The 17,759-nt window shown below is 39.2% G+C and overlaps 1 protein-coding gene across 3 annotated transcripts in view; it reads right to left on the bottom strand.

Annotated features, from left to right (window-relative positions):
- The window catches only part of agpat5 (1-acylglycerol-3-phosphate O-acyltransferase 5 (lysophosphatidic acid acyltransferase, epsilon)), a 99,427-nt gene extending 82,111 nt beyond the window's left edge, over positions 1-17,316 (bottom strand). For all 3 annotated transcript variants that reach the window (XR_007247510.2, XM_048530447.2, XM_059645584.1), the window contains exon 1: positions 16,900-17,316. Coding sequence is in view for 2 of the 3 variants with exons in the window: in XM_048530447.2 (XP_048386404.1) it covers positions 16,900-17,118 (219 nt within the window). In the remaining variant the exon portion in view is untranslated. The remainder of the gene's footprint in view (positions 1-16,899) is intronic.
- Positions 17,317-17,759: the final 443 nt, after the last annotated feature.

The following is a 17,759-nucleotide window of genomic DNA, read 5'->3' as shown; positions in this document are numbered from 1 at the left end:
TTGAGCTGAAAACCAGGAGTCATGTCACTAAAATGCTGAGATGTGAAGCCACAATTTAAGCAGTGGCTTGTTTTTGTAGCAAACAGGTGTTGCCTCAATGTTGAGGCAGCTTTGCCAAAATAAGAAAAACTGAATTGCTTGTGGTGTTCTTCAAACCAAAGGTTTCAGTGGATTTTTAACAGAGCTTGATCATGATTGCAAAGACGCTCACAGCTGCGCTCTTATTAACCATAAAAAGCAACATTTAATCAATTCATATTTACTTATTTTGCTGGATTCCACCAAGCCCCGCCATCAGTGAAACACATCATGTTTCAAAGGTGTCAGTGGATTGATGCACTGTCAACTTGAACCACCTGCTCTTATCCAAATTATCTTTCTGTTTCTTAGAAAGTATTGAAAAGAGCATTCTACACTAGAATCTTGAAGATCTGACAAAGCAATGTCCCAATGGAATCAATGGCCATGAGGCAGATGTGTGTAATGAAATATTGGAATCAAATGGAATAATGGAAGTCAATACAAGCTGTCCAGACCAATGTCTTTTCACTGTTTTCAGTTTGGCAAAGAGTCAGCAACAATGAGAAATTCTTTATCCCAAATGGTTATTGATCCGTATTGAAATGTAATTTAAGAAGCTACAGAAGAACAATCCTTTTGCTGGGCAACCGGACAGACACTGAAGGAGACTTGGTTCAGACAGATAATTGAAATAAATTGGAAAATCGGAAACACATCAAGATTTATTTTCTCTTTGTAGACATCAATTTATTCATTGTTCGATACTATGGCTGGAACAAGTTAAAAGCATTTTGTTTCATGTCACATTCTTTTTGGCCTCCAGTTCTTAATCCTGCAGCAAAATGACCACGGTTTAGATGCACACCCAACAGATACAGCAAAAACTCTTCCTTACAACCTTACTGTCATTCCATTCAGCTACAGAAGTCACAACATCCATGCTGAGAAAGGATCTGTGCTCTCAATCATTCCAAACTATACTAAAACAATCTTGTCCTCTCTTTCAGGGGCCGACTACCATCTTCATCACCCGGAGTATTGGTACATTTCCAATACCAAAGCCAATGTGTACCGAGAAGGCTCTAGAATTGAATTTTGGACAGATTACCAGCTCAAGCTTCTGTCTCCGGTTGTTTTCTCCCTGTTAAGTGCTTACTTTTAAAAGGAGGCTACGCAGTGATCCTGGATGAGCTTCTCTCAGGACTCTGAGTCAATACTGAAACTCTCAAGGGATGAGATGAGATGTTGCTGCCATTATTGGGTTGCTTCAGTTGGGTACTTTTTGACTTTGTAGGCTAGTGGAAGTTTCTTTGATTTGATTCCTGTTTGTAAACAGGCTTGCAGCACTCCGTGAGAGGGTGTGTTCTTTTACCTGCAACATGGAGTAACTAGGGGTTATTTCCATGATGGTGACATTCACTGCACACAAATGCTTGATCACGGGCTGGTACATCAGTGCACTCAGCGCCACTTGTCCACTCTATTAGAGCTGAAATTGGCTTTTTAACCTCTGCCTTGTGTACTCCTAATAGGTAAACAAGACACGTCTGCAAGAGCTGCAAGAAACAGAGCTAGAGGTAGGAGTGAGTCAGACCCCTTACTATCTTCCTTAAATTTTCTCCCCCTTTAATTTTTCCCTGACAACTTACATATGTGATATTCCATTTACTTGACACCAAGACTTTATCTGACAGTGGCAGAAATAAAATTTGCAATTTTTCCTTAGGAGTCTTTACTTTAAACAACAAATTCTGGAATTACAAGTTTTAAAATATCCACAAATACTTTGGAGTTCTGACCTGTCTCCGTAACACCAGTCCAACTCAGTTATGATAGGTTCACTAAAGCATGAGTACTTGCTGTGCCAGCTCAGGTGAGCACCTCAGTGTATGGTACTGTGACCTGCAACCCAATCTCAAAAAGCATCTGAAGGCAGCTGAAGTCAAGTGGTTGAGATACTTGGCATGACATTGAAGCACAGTCCAAATCATACACACATCAGAGTGGCTAGGTCAGATCCTCAGATTTGCTCCTTTGTATCTTGGCTGATGTACAAAGTCTACACTTGTTGCATTTTTTATAGTGCTTTATTTTAATAATAGCTTTAGAGAGAGTGTGCATCTAAGATTAATGCTCACACTGTGGACAAGTTCTGGTTATGAACTTTGGTTTGAGGCAGTTCTTTGCAGGAGCAGCCTAATACATTACTTAAGTTTTCTTTGTACCAATTATACAGTCAAAGCCAACGTATGCACAGTGAACGACAGTGCATGTGCAGTTCTGAACCGGCAGCCTACACAGCCTGACGGGCAAACAGGAAGCAGTAAATGATATCTTTGGATACCTTGGTCATTGACTGCAGTCATCTGAAATATTGTTAAAGCTTCTTATCCATTATTCTTATCGGATTTGAAAGTCGGGATCATTATGAGAAGACCGGAAGGCCTGGTTGAAAAAAACACTGAAAATATTGAACTATTTGTGACTGTGAACATGTGAGGAGACACACCATCCAGAACGCGCACTCTGCCCAACTTTCTAGAATTTTTGCTTTTTCTAATGAGCTCTATTGACCGTTCAGTACTGAGAAAATATGATGTATTACCATAATGGACTTTCAGACATATTTCAGAACATTATACAATCTTTTCCAAATCTTTGTGATCCGCTTAAAATTGAAGTTCATCTATGTTTTGATTTAGCCTTGTGTCTTGCAGCTCTGTGCTTTCTTTGGATAGTCCTGCAGATCTTTGGTTATGCGAAGTGTTTGGTTTATCACGATTCAGCACGGAAATAAATCCAGCAGAGGCAGTGTTGTTCCTTTTGTAATTTCTTGATTACATCACTGTTTCAATTTAAACCAACCTTGAAGCTTATCAGAGACAGTCAACAGCATCTGGAACAAGAGTATGTTCCATGCCTGAAACTCACCAAGTCATCACTGTTGCAATCCATTTGTCAACTTTGCAGTACAAAGACAAACTTTTGAAAGAGGTTCCTTCATGACTATCTTCAAGACTTTCATGTCCTAAGTTCTTGAAGGGTTGGAGTCAACACCCCACACACATCCTGTCTGTGCCTCTACCTACTGATGGTTGTTAATTCAATATTATTACATTGAATGGAGGGGGCACCCAAAGACATTTTGTTATGATTAGGGAGATGGAAAACTGTTAGTGATTGAATGCTCGTGCCAGGACACATGCTCAGTGAGAGATCAGTGCTGTTTCAACTGTCAACCCTTGACTCCTTTCAAGCCTGGACATGCGCATATAATATGTGCATTATTATCAAAAGCAGACCAAAAACATTCAAACATTATTTTGTTATGCATAGTGTATAGTGCACTTTGGTTTTAATGACTTGCTGTTCTTTTACTATTCATTCAAACTTATACAAAATCAGTTATTGATGTGTCTGCAGCAAATAAATCAGAGCCAATATACTTTCTAAATCAACATCAATACACTATACGTTTCCATACAATCTGAATTCTGAAGTTCACAGCTACCGTACTCCCAGTGTAATGCATTTAAACCTAGTAATTACCTTCCAGGCACCTTTTTGTTATTACTGAAATGAACTGACTCAAGTGAAGACGGGTAATTGAAATTTAAAAATACTGCTTTATCAAATCCATTGTATTCACTCTGTCAAGTAACTGCACAACATATTTTATGCTTAGTTTTCACTAAGGTTCCAACAAATTAATTAAATTTGACAAAGAATATATTCTTTTCTAAACACTGATGCCATAAATTCTCAAAAGTGACTGGAAGTAGGGAATATAAATTCCATTATGAAAGAAGAATTAAATTTTATACTTATCGCTCAACAATGTTATTGTTGCAGACTCAATTTTTTTGTTCACTCAACAAACCCAAAAGTGTTTCTAAATAAAAAACGTCATAAATCAATATTTTCACACCTTAGCATAGTATTTGGTTTTCAACTGTCATTTGTTTCTGGTGATATTAAATCTAGAGGAAAAATGCATTACATTAAAAATAGCCTGCAAATTCTGAACTAAATTTGCAGTTACCTCCTAACATACTGTGACTTACACATTTTCTTTGATCCATCAACTCCAAAAAAAATTCTTAAGTTGCTGGAGGTGAGCGCTGAGAATAGCAGTGAGGGGAATGGGATATCAATGATCTCTGTGATACCCTTACCCAATGAGACCCGAAAGACTCAGACAAAAAAAAAACTGAGAAGGAAAGAGAGTATATTAACGAGAATCAAATTTCTACCACTTGAAATGGAGACACAATTTACTGTTATGAACAGAATTGCACTTACTAAATTGTTTACTTTCTGGGTCAGACATTACATATTAATGGAGAGACACAATAGCAGCTCTCGTCTTGCAAGATGGTGTTTGCCACATCAGCCAACCACATGCTAAATATCACCCGTCCGTGGTTCAGGAACGCCACACTAGTACAAGAATCTCTGCCACATTTACTATGAAGATAGGAGACCGAGAAGGTGCATGATTCTCTTGTGCGTGCTTAATCTGGGCCCTCTTCTCAGCCAGCTTTTGATTTCTGCTCATCTCTTCCAAAGTCATCTGTATGTGGCAGTCAGCACGTGTCTCCTAGTTGTCAGCAACAATATCCACCATCTTCACATCTTGCAACAGGTGCCCTTATGGCAGAGGTACATATCCACACAAGGTCTGAACCAGTAGCCAGTTCACAGTACTGAAGGTCTTTTGAGTATGTGGCCATCATCCATCTGATGAATATTCTTGAGCCAACGCAGACATTGATTTAAAACTTACTATAAATGTTGCTAAATGAGCAATCTGTTCGGACAGGCTGTGACATTTCTGGGGCAGGTGGACCATCTAGCTAAGAGGTAGGGACACTATTTCTGCATCACAAGGCCCACTTTAACATGACCTTCGGCGGTTAAATTATTAGACCACTGAAATTACCACTCCCACGATCTTGTACCTAACAGAATGTGCACATTATCCTCTTTCTATAATAAGTATTTCACAATTACACAGACTAAATTTGCGCTGTAATTTTAATTAGCAGTTAATGTACAAACACAGTAACTTTGTGAAATTCACGGGAAGGCTGACAAAAAGCTACACTTTTCAATAAGCTATCAGTAGAGCTTTGGAAATCCTCCAGTAAGCTGTGCCGATTCACAATTCACTCAGTGTCCCTTCCTCAAATTATTCAAAATCACATTGAACACTTTTAAGTTTGCAGTTACTTGACAGTAAAATCTGAGTTGTTACATTTTTTCCTCTTTGACATTCCCATGATTGATTGCACCAATTAAATTTCTTGTGCACAAGACATATAAAAAGAAATGTAACAAATCTTATGAGAATCATAAAAATAATTGTTTGGTAATAAAGAACTTCAGTATTGCTGAGCATAGAACGAAGAACAGTACCACACAGGAACGGCCCCTTTGGCTCACCATATCTATATCAATCCTAATGTCATTTTAAATTACAGATAGTTCTCCCATGAACATGATTGTTGCGTTTATATGACCTCTCATTATAGAAAACTGCATTATAGGGCAATTGATACAGAAAATCACTATACTTGTACAGCAGAAAGTTCACGTTATCCAAACAGAGTCTACTATTCATCAATTGAGTTACAACCAATTCACATTAACGAAGCATGCGTTATAGCAGAACTACCTGTAATCACATCTGCTTGCACTTGGTCTCTGCATCTTTATTCCCTGCCTATTCATATAGTTGTCTAAACGCCTCTTAAATGTTGCTATCTTATCTGCTTCAACTACCTTTTCTAGCAGTGCATAGCAGGCATCGACCACACTTGAAAAATTATGCTTCACACATCTCCTTTAAACTGTCCCCTTCTCTTCTCCCACACCCCCCCCACGCCCCCCCGGGGGGGGGGGGGGGGGGGTTGAATTTCAAAGCTGCTTGTCTAGCACTCCTCATGAATATTTCTTGCGAACTGCCAAGTAAAAGGAAAACAATTTAATGTGTACACTCCTCTCATTCAGTTTTTAAAAATGGTTCTTTTCCCTTTGTTATTACTTAAGAATTCTCCCGATGAATGCAAGATGAAAAAGTTTCAACAAAATGACTTTTCCCCCGGCAATTCTCAAGATTTATAAAAATTAAAACAAATTGGATCAAAGGAGACATGGCCATTGGGAAAGGTTAACCGAGTAATAAGAGACAGAATAGAAAGCAGAATAGTGTAAAGGAGGCTTTCAGACTAAGATGATGCAGGCACTGGCATATACCAAGAAATCTTTCCTGGAGTTCATTTTGTTTCTATTAATAAAACAATTCAAATGATAGAGAAATGGAAATGAACAAGATTCTATTCTCAAAGTGGAGAGATAGGATGAAGAAGAAGATTTGGAAATAAAGGAAACATGCTAAATGGTAATATCCATAATAGAGTAACAAAATCATTCAAGGTGTAGACATATAATTCTTTGAGAGGTGGAAGAGTGTAGATGAATAAATTACTAGATCAAAATGATTTAAAAGAAAAGAAGTCTTCATTTTACATAATTATGGATCCAGATGCAGAACATCTGGTTAGTAAATTAAAATTTGTTTCAATGAGGATTTGCACACTACTGTTGGAACTGAGCTGATATTGACACATTTGGGACCTCAGCACGTGACTGACCAACAGTCTATCAGCTTAAACAGTGAGGTTTAAGGATTGAAAAAGATACAGAATTAAGTTGGGCACTGAGTGAAACCTGGTACAGAAAGAGCAATTTTAAACATCTCACATTTTACTTCAATTAGGAATGTTTCAGGGATTTAAATTACTCTTTTTCTGAGCTGTAAATGTTGCATGATAGCACAGGAAAATAAACTTCATCATTACAGAGGCAATTAGATCTGGCTCTGGCCTTAATTACCTTCTGGAGGAACACATCGGAGTGAATACGCCTTTCATAGGTTCCCTTCCTTCCACATTGATGCTCCCCAACAGACAGGAGCTATGATTGGCTAAAGTTGCAAGAATTTAAGCAATGAAGAAGCATAATGTCTGCAATTGGAAGATACAACAAGAACTAAGAACTAGGATAGCAAAGAGAAATGCTATATTTGCTAAATTGTTAACCAGAAAGCTGAATAAACTACTCAAAAAGCCACTTGAAAAGAATGATTTGGAATGGAACAGACACAGACTCCACGTACAGCATATTTTAAGATTTCACAGATTTGTGCAAGAAATTATAGAGAAGATTTCAAGAGATTGCTTCAAAATTGAACTAAGCTACTGGTAATTTGGATAACTGACAGGAAAGATATGAAAAATAATTATGTGCCAAGGACCCACCCTCTGGTAAAGTACACATGACAATGATATGATTTCCCAACTTTTACTACAAAATCTATATTTTTTATTTTAGAAGCTGTCCTCCAGGGCCTAGCTTCAAGGTTTACAAACAATAGCTCGAACACCAATGCCTTAACAACATTAAAAAAGGAAAATGCTAAATCCTCTCCACTGGCTCTTTCCTCTTTTATATTTGTACAATCAATTCTTTTGTTGATATGGCCTAAAGTAGAGAGATCTTGGGTACAGGGAGAAAAGAAACTCTGGTGGGCAAAATCCAGCCTTTTGTTTTTCCATTTTGATGTGTAGAATCCCAACTTTTCCTATCTAATCCAGAAGAGCCAACCTTCCATGCTGAGATTGCTCCAACAAACATTACTGGTGGTGACAAGTTATTTTCTTGCAAGGAGGGGTGGGGAGATGATGAAAACTTTTAACTGGTGGTGGATTTGTGGCCATCTGCCCAATGCAAAATCACTCATTGCTTCAATATCCTTTAATGGAGGTGTGGAACGAGAATGTAAATTCCAGCTTTAATGATATCTTGGCTTAGATCTACTCTACCTTCAAAGGAACCCCAAAGAATGAAGAAGTGGCTCGGGAAAAAACCCCAGCAACAAAATACTGTTAATGTCCTGTGTTGTTAAGTTTTACATGAAACATTTAGACAGTAGAAATACATAACAGGCCTAAAATATCAAGCTATTTCTCTCTCCAAAGATGGTGCCAGACAATAGCTTATTTCCAGTAAAGACAATATAATTGGAAAATACCAAATCTGTACTGGCTTTCACTTACTGACCCATATTTTCTAGTACCAATAAAACAAATCCCATATTATTTACGATAATAAAATGTGGGGCTGGATGAACACAGCTGGATGAAGGGTCTAGGCCCGAAACGTCAGCTTGTGCGCTCCCGAGATGCTGCTTGGCCTGCTGTGTTCATCCAGCCTCACATTTTATTATCTTGGATTCTCCAGCATCTGCAGTTCCCATTATCACCCATATTATTTACTCCAAGTTTCCTCACTGCGGGCATAAAGCAGACTGGGCTGATGTTGTCAGGTTAATCCTTTGCCCTTTTTCAATCATGATAACTATATTTAATGAGGTTTTAACATAGAAAACTACATTTGAAACTTTTCTAAAAAAAGAGAAGAGTAAATTAAACACAATGTTGGAAATTGTTGCAAGTTGGAATCAATCAAATTTTTCACCAATAAACAAGCCTGCCTTCATCAGAATTAGGAACATTTACCATTTCAGTCCACATCAGAACCTAACTGCTGTACTTTAACCACTGTTCTCTGGAAACATATTTCACACTTATCCAATGGCACACTAGTTCCAAGGCAAACGTCAGTCACAAACCAAGACAATTAATAAACTGGCAAATTGATTACAAAATGTCATTTATGAACATGTGTAATTTATAGCTGAAGCATAAGGACATGGTTGCAACATTAATGATTAACTCAATTACACAAAAAGGTGTATATCAGATTTCAACAAAACATTTAGTGAATCAAGATATGCAATTCAGCAATGTCACATTGTAGTCAAACAAAATAACTAGCGAAACAGATCAGCAGAAGGGGCACAAGTCTCAACTTCAAAGGAGGTTGAAGCCAACTTCATAAGATACCAATGGGACCAGACCATGTCATGTGGCGTCATAATTAGGAGACGGCAGAATTGGAAGGCATTCCCAATAGGAACATAATGAAAGAACGTTCTGGAACTATTTCAAAACTGCTGGATAAGTTGTAAATTTGAGAAGAGGAAGAAGAAAAAAGCTTCTACATGACAGACACAAAACTAATTTAAGCAGTTCCTATACACGTACAGAAATGAAAACAAAATCGAAGGATATGTGTTTACTTCAGACTTTGAGTTAACAAACATGCAGTTTGGTGCTCATGATTCAATGCTTCACATAACTTGGTGGCAAAGAAAAATTAGCATTTTCTCCATTTAGCCAGATCAAGATCTTTCAAAATCTGATGAGCAAATTTTACCATATGCATCATCAGCATAGAAACTTAGGTCCCAAGAAGTGTTGGAGGAGTGCAGCCAGCTGAAGTAACATTAGGGACATTGTCTAGTTGCTTTCATTCCATGTTCCAATATTAACCTTAGCTGCAGGAATGCATTAAGGTTTTTCTGTAAATATACAGATTGGACCCTACTTCAAATGTTTATTTATAGAACATGAAGACTTATCAATTCCAAGTGCTTTATTATTCCTTTTGAGTAAAATTACATCCAGTTGAATTGATTTTCAGTATTACAAAACAAAGATTTCATGCTTCTTCAAAGTTGTATTAGGAAGCAACTCAAAACAAATGGGTTTCAAGCATCAGCAGTTGATATCACCTGGATTATAAACAGTAAGCAATTGTAGGCAATTAAAAGTTAACAGTAGCCAAATGCTGTGCTGAGGTCAGCACTGATAGGTTTTCAGCTGATATAGTGCTCATTCACATTGAATATATTACAAATCCAGTTCCTAAGAATTCACTGTGAAGCAGCCTGATTGCACAAAAAGAGCATCAAGACTGTGGATCTCCAATAAGGTTTGGAATTATCAAGTGAATTGAAAGCATCTTCATAGTAGCAATGAGATTTTTAAAAATATCTTAGCAATTGCATTAGGTTCACACGCAAATTACAAGAAGTATCTCAAATCAATGTGAAAATGACAAAATAACAAGATGTAAGGTGATAGTCACAATTAAGCTAACTTAATAGGATTCCTAATATTAATATCAACCCAGGAAGACACTCCTGCATGGGAGGTAAATTTAAACTAAGAATTTCATTCATTTGTCATTCATAGAATCACAGAATCCCTACAATTTGAAAACACCCCAAGAAGTCCACACTGACCCACAGAGCATCCCACCCAGACCCAACTCCCATAACCCACCTAGTCTACAGATCCCTGAACACTACCAAAAATTTAGCACAGACAACCCACCTAGCCTGGACACCTTTTGACTCTGCGGCAAAACTGGAGCACCTGGCAGAAACCCACACAAACAAGGGGAGAATATGCAAACTCCACACAGGGTGGAATTGAACCCGGGGTCCTGGCACTGAGGTAACAGTGCTAACCACTGAGCCACTGTGCCACCGTGTCATGAAGGAGCTGTCAATTTTACAAAGACTTGTATGTCCACATTCCTTCACACAAGTCTCTTAGCTTCAAACAGCCTAAACTGATGGGTAAATCAATTTTCTAAAAATCTCAAAACACCAGCCACTGTCAAGGCCTTTCTACACAATCTATATCCAACTCCCAATGCTAAACACCTCTGAATAAATTCACATGAACTACAAAGTCATGTCTTTAGCATTCTGCCTGCAGCCCAACCCCGATGTTCAAGGTGGTATAAAAACAAAACGATAATTGGAGTTGGCAGCAGTTAAAATTTACTTTCTCCTCTGCAAGAGAAAAAACCATGGAATGAAATGGTAATTCCAGATACCAAATTTAGCTGCTGCTTCCTCATTATTTAGCAGAACTTTATTAGAATAAGCCCCTGGAGGTTTAACATTTATAGTGGTCATCTGCTTGATATTTGAAAAGAAATTAGCAGTAAGACTAGGTTGATGGACATTCAGAAGGCTACTTTGATAAATGTGCACATGCAAGCATTTACAAAAATGGACAGCACATTTCTGATGTGAATGATTGTCATATTTAGTTGAAACCTAGACTCTGTAGATGCTGTAGTTTCTTGCTCCCGTGATTGTGGATGAGATTTGTGTCAACATATTCACCTAGAATCCCTGAATCATTTGAGTGAATTAGTGGTGAACATATAAATCTTATTCGATCACATACAATGTGAGGTGCTGATGATTGCAATAAGGCTAACCACACCTAACATGACTCTGATGTTGACTGCAGTTTGTCAAAATTCAAAGTTCACAAATCTACAATTAACTGCTATGCAAACAAGAAAAATCAAGCAGTTACACACTCTTGGATTCCAGATAAGTTTGAGGAAAATGTTAAGTCTTAAATACTGGGTTCAATCGGAACACCAATCAATCCAGCATTTTACAGATATGGCAAAACTGGATACTGGAAGGTTCACATCTTCTCGCTTTCCCACCAGGCAAATGTTCAATATAATGGGCCTTTTGGAGAAAAGGGTAAAATAATGTTTGTTGAAAGAAATGAAAATACTATTACTTTACATCTTACTAAATGCTACTTGCTTTCCAAAACAAAAAATGGAAAATGCTAGAAACATTCAGCAGTATCTGTGAAGAGAGAAACTTATGTTTCAGGTCTGTAAGATTTCATAGAATACATGCGACAGATCTGCAAAGTTAATTGCTTCTCTAAGTATAGATGCTGGAAGACCTGCTGAGTATTTCCAATATTTTCTGTTTTTATTTCAGACTTCCAATTGGATCCACATTATTTTCCATTTTAAAGGTACTTTTACCATATACGGCTGAGATTCACTGAATGTATTCTTGATAGTTTGAAGACCTGAATTAATAAACTGCTGTATACTTAATAGAGAAACTATTCACATCATTGTCACAGCTGTTACTCACAGAAATAATCACTTAGCACAGTGGAAAGACCACGTAAATAAACAAAGATGTGGCCTTTATTTCACACTTTCTTGCTAAATTATTCATCTCGGCTGATCCCCATTGGGCTTGGTAGTCATTCCGTTTATGGATACTGCAGATAGCATTAGATCAACTTCATGTGATTTGCCAAATGAGCAGAGATAATCCAATGCATCCAAATCCCAGTTTTGCTGTGTGATTTGTAACACCCGAATTGCATAACATTATGACATTCCATGTCCAGCACAGTCTGAACATACACCAATTCAGGTCAGCATTAGGTTGTTACTCATGGCTCATACTGTCAACTCATGCTATGCAGATCTTTGTGATAACTGTTGGTGACCTCATAAGTAATATACTTCAACAAAAAGTTGTTATAATAAAGAAATTGAGCAGACAGTATAAATGCTGGAGCAACATTTCTAGATGACCAATATTTGTATCTACTTATGCTCTGTTAATATTTCTTCATTTATAGTTATGAATGATGAGAAAGATATTGCAAGTTGGATTGTCCTGTAAATAGCAAGTGAGAAATGATTTTCTGAAGAAAAAGGGCAAAGACAAAAGGAGAAAAACTGAACAAAACATTATGACTCCCCTTAACAGTTCACAAAGATGCAAGACTTATCTGGGCTTGGATGACATTTTATGAATTAGCAGCTCACACTTTTAAACGTAAAGCATTAGTTGTCAGACAATTCTGATTCGCCCCACCTAACAAGTTCAACGTCCAAAAAAGGTAATTGGGGGTGATATCCAATTGCGAAGCAAAAATGTTTATACTGATTATTGCCCCAGAAATTACAAGCATTAGAAATTTTTAAAAAATGAACCCACGTAAGCATCATACCGATCTAACCTCAGGCTTCTGAGATGTAGCAACTGAGGATGGTAGAATCAGTGGTGTGAGTACAAAGTTTGCAGTGTGGGCTGAAAATAATGCCTCTGATCTTCCTATTTAATCAATTGTTTATGGTAAACTGATCTATGGTTTCTCCAAACATAAGCAATCTAACAGGTCAAAGATTTGGCTAAGGTTGAAAAACATGTTGGCGATGTGGATAGATTATCATAATCTTACATGAAAAGCCTCATCCCATATCTATGAATAATGCTTCTAAAGCAAAGCATATATATGGAGAAACAACAAAAGACAACTCTTCACTGGGGAAAAAGGAAGAAAGGAAAACAGCAACTGAAATGGTAGTTTTAATCTTTGTAGCAAAGAAATCCATGCACTCTTTTTAGAATCCCTACAGTGTGAAAACAGGCCATTCGGCCTAACAAGTCCACAACACTCCTCTAAACAGCATCACACCCAGACCCATTCTCCTATCCCTGCATTTCGCAAGTCTAACCCATCTAACGTAAACATCCCGAAACCCTATGGGTAATTTAGCATGGCCAATCTATCTAAGCTGCACATCATTGGACTGGGGGAGGAACCTGGAACACCCGAAGGAAACCCGTGCAGACGCAGGGAGAACGTGCAAACTCCACACAGGCAGTCGCCCGAGGCTGGAATCCATCTGGGGTCCCTGGGGCTATGAGGCAACAGTGCTGCCCCAAGCCTACTACACTTGGTATTCCCAGTCAGTCTCCCATCCAAGTACGAACAAGACCTGATAAAGTGTGAAGCTGGATGAACACAGCAGGCCCAGCAGCATCTCAGGAGCACAAAAGCTGACGTTTCGGGCCTACATCCTTCATCAGAGAGGGGGATGGGGAGAGGGCTCTGAAATAAATAGGGAGAGACAGTTCTCCTCTATCCATCTTCAGTCTGCCTCCCCCTCTCTCCCTATTTATTTCAGGACCCTCTCCGATGAAGGGTCGAAGCCTGAAAAGTCAGCTTTTGTGCTCCTGAGATGATGCTTAACCTGCTATGTTCATCCAGCTTCACACTTAGTTATCTTGGATTCTCCAGTAACTGCAGCTCCCATTATCTCTAACTAACAAGGCCTGAGTTTGCTTAGCTTCCGAGATCAGATGTTTTCAGGCTAGTATGGTCGTTTGCATTTGTTATGGCAGTAAAGTGAGCAAAACAGAGGAAAACTAGCCAGTTTTACCCTCCGTGACTACTATCAACTGACATTTGCCAGAAATGCTCACATAATCCATAAGCAACAGGAGGAAAGGTCCTGAGAAGCTACCCCTGGATGAGTAGCCGATTGAAATTAACTGATCAGGTTTGCAAAGACAGACCACTTGGGCAAAGCCCAAGAGAACCTTGAGGAAATACAGTCCAGTGAGAAACCAAAGGATCAGGAGGAAAAGATCAATGGCAAAAAATGTAGGTATAAAAGTTTCTGAGAGACAGCAATGCCGTATTGTGCAAGCCTTGTCATTACACTGTAATGCATGACCAGCTCAACTTCACATGGGGAAGAAGAAATGGTATAAAATTATATGCTGGAAAATATCACTCTGAGTTACTGGACACAAAACAGTTAAGTGCAGTGTTAAATACAAAAAGTGAATTCACAATTACAAACTTACTATTCTCTGAGGAAAAATTAAAACAAGAAGTTGCTTCTCTCACACGAATATCTAGCACAAATCGAATTCTTCTGGGATATGACGCATCACATCTTGCAAGTTTGATCAATACCCATCTGATTTATTCGTTACTCCTGACACTTATCCAGCAAACAGGCAGTAAACAACAAACTGAGACACCCAAGCAGGAAAAAAAAGTATTAATAATGAGGAATTATTCTTCAGCATTGTTAAAGTCAAAATCTATGCAATGGACCATAATGTGTTTCTTTTGCATCTTAAGGAAGCAGCTACAATTTTTATTGAGAAATCACACCTAAGACTGTAAACCTCATACCCACCAAGCACGCCCCCCCACTGTGACACTCAATGCAACTGTAAGTGCAAAATGTGTCACTGAGCTACAAAGATATTCAAAGAAGTGACAAAAACAGCCAAGTTTAGGGAGGAACTTTAAGGAGGGAATTAAATAAGCAAGAAGGAAATTCCGGAACGCAATTTTCTTGGTAGCTGAAGGCATGGCTGGAGTGAGAGAGGAGGAGGATCAAGAGTTCAGAATTGGAAGGATAAATACAAGGATGATCGGTAAAGAACAACTGGTCTGAACCAGAGCATAGTCTTTCAAGTTTTCGTTAAGCTGAAGTTTACACAGGGTGTACTGGCTGGGAAAGTACTGGAATAGCTGAGATAGTAGGAACTGCCGATACTGGAGAATCTGAGATAACACGGTGTGAAGCTGGATGAACGCAGCAGGCCAAGCAGCAGAGGAGCAGGAAAGTTTGGCCTTATTGGGTCGAGACCCTTCTTCAGAAATCCCAAACTTTCCTGCTCCTCTGATGCTGTTTTGCCTGCTGTGTTCATCCAACTTCACACTGGAATAGCTCAGTCTAGCAAACTATGGAGGAGCATCTCAGTAGCAAATGGGATACTTCAGATGCAAAAGTAGGCAGTCTTGATGTTATCCCGACATTGGGATGATGACCTAATTTGTGCCATGAAAACAATAACCTTAATATCAGATTCAAAAGGTTAATTCAAACAGAATGTTAAAGCTCTGAACAGTCCCCTTCAGTCTCCACGTGACCCACTGATGATAGAGTACTCAACTGCGAGACAGACCTTCTGGCAGAACAAGAAATTACTTTGATCTTTCATTCATTTGTTCGAGAAAATTTCTGCCCACTCAATAGTGGATGTTGGAAAAATATGGTGAAAAATCATAAGCCGTAAAGGGGTTGAGAGAAATGGTGTTGAAGTAGAATGTAGTGTTGTCATCTGCGAAATATTTAAAGTAACTTCCAGACTCCACTGCACATAAACAGACTGTCATTTTACAAACATAACCAAAACTGACTCCACATTACAGGAAGAAAAATGTTCTGAAATCTGAAGTTCATTCTTTTTAACATGTTCAAATGGCCACAATACAATATACTTCTCTTGCAAATGAACAAATTAGTCAGAGCTGAGGTACGCAAATATACCTTATTTGCTTCTATAATAATGAAAGACCAATTTTCTTTGGTATTTGAACTACTTATGCTCTAAGTGACAATTATGCATAACTTTTGAAATCACAAATGAGCTACATCTGAGAATTCAAAGCTCAGGAATTTAATTCTTTTGTCGTCCGTGGCTCAATAAATATGATGGCTGCAATGCAAGTTATCAAACCTACCTTCAGAAAAGTAACCTTTTATGTTGTGGACAGGAACAGCATTGAATGCTGCATGGCAAAGAATGAAACAGGATGTTGCCCTGGTACAACACAGCTATTCTTTTATAAAGCAGGTAGGTTACATTCCCTCAATGTTACTGACAGCATGGACTGTTGACAGAAAACTCCCAAGTAAACAGTCTTCACATCCACACTTGAGTTAGGAATGATGACTAAACCCAACTCAAATTTCATAGTTCAAAATGAAAGATCCTTTTTCGAGCCCTTGTCGCACTGACTGAAGACTGAAAGGTGCCATGTTTGCCTCAATGCTCTGGACTAGTTGAACTCAGAATGACTTTTCACACCTGAAAGCTATTCACTGAACAAGTATGGATGTCAGCAGAGGTCAGCATGATTCCGTAAGAATATCCCAAAACACCTTACCCTCCAACACTCAATATGGAAAGGTTTCCAAGAGACCTTATGAAACTATAATTCAGAAGTATGAACTCATTCGGGGAAAAAAAACATGAGGGTGTCTAGTTGATTATAAACAACTCGGCTGTACATTCTTGCATTGTGTTAAATGTCAGACTGCCGACTTGGTAAAACAAACATGTTCGACAGTTGGCAATGGAGAAAAGGGGGTTGTTGAGGAAGAAGGCGGCGGTGTCTGTACTGAAGTAGATAGGAGAGCCTGTGGAGTTGTAAGTGGGGCTGGAGCAGGTGGGTCACCTCCCATCACTGTAAGTTAGTCTGTGTCTGCCTGTCACTGGGTAAAAAGCTCTCTCACCTCTACCCCGGTGTAGCTCTCGAAGAAGAAGAGGACGACACTCTGGTAGATGGTGTAGAGCCGGTCGTCCATGATGTGGTACAGGCGGGCAGGCAGCAGCATGGAGAGGAGGCGCCAGGCCGCCCAGGTGAGGAGGTAAACCGGGGCCGTGCCCATCATCACCGCGGCCGGCAGCCAGTAGCGGAGCGAGTGAGTGTGAACAACCAGGGATAGCAGCATCGTGGCCGAGGGAAGAAAGGAGAAAGTAGAAGCCGGGCGAAGGAGGACAGGGAACAGGGGGCCAGGTTCGAGGGTGGGCAGGATCCTTCCCAGACAACAGCAGCGAACTCACGACTTCAGCAGTAACGCTTCCACCATGTTGAAAGAAAGACAGAATGCAAACGGCACCTCCTTCCTCCCTCCACCCCCCAACATCGCGCCCGTTCATTGGCGCTAGCGCCCCCTCCCCTTGCAACGGCGGAGGCGGGATCTTGGGTCAGTCCCTGGAGACAGAATCAGTGCAAGATGTCCAATCTGGGTCAGAAATCAGTCCTTTACAGAGGTTTGATAAAGAAATAGACACTTCTGCCTTTGAGTCTGTTTTATTTTAATGTTGTTGCCGTTGACTGTACTCCCAGCACTTGCTCATTTCATGCCTGGACTCTATTTAGAGCTTCACAGGTCAAAATGAATTCTATTCAAACTCAAAAACAAAAACAGAACTTGCTGGAAAAGCTCAGAAGTTCTGGCAGCATCTGTGAAGAGAAATTAGAGTTAATATTTCAGGCCTGGTGACCCTTCCTCAGAAATGTTTTGGGAAGGTAAGGTGTTCTTGGGTATTCTTAGGCAAACATGCCGCCTTTTGCTGACATCCACACACC

Source organism: Stegostoma tigrinum, chromosome 4, assembly GCF_030684315.1.
Source record: "Stegostoma tigrinum isolate sSteTig4 chromosome 4, sSteTig4.hap1, whole genome shotgun sequence".
In the NCBI taxonomy this organism is placed as follows: Eukaryota; Metazoa; Chordata; class Chondrichthyes; order Orectolobiformes; family Stegostomatidae; genus Stegostoma; species Stegostoma tigrinum.
Note: the sequence above shows the minus strand (reverse complement) of the source record. Positions and strands in the feature narration are given on the sequence as shown.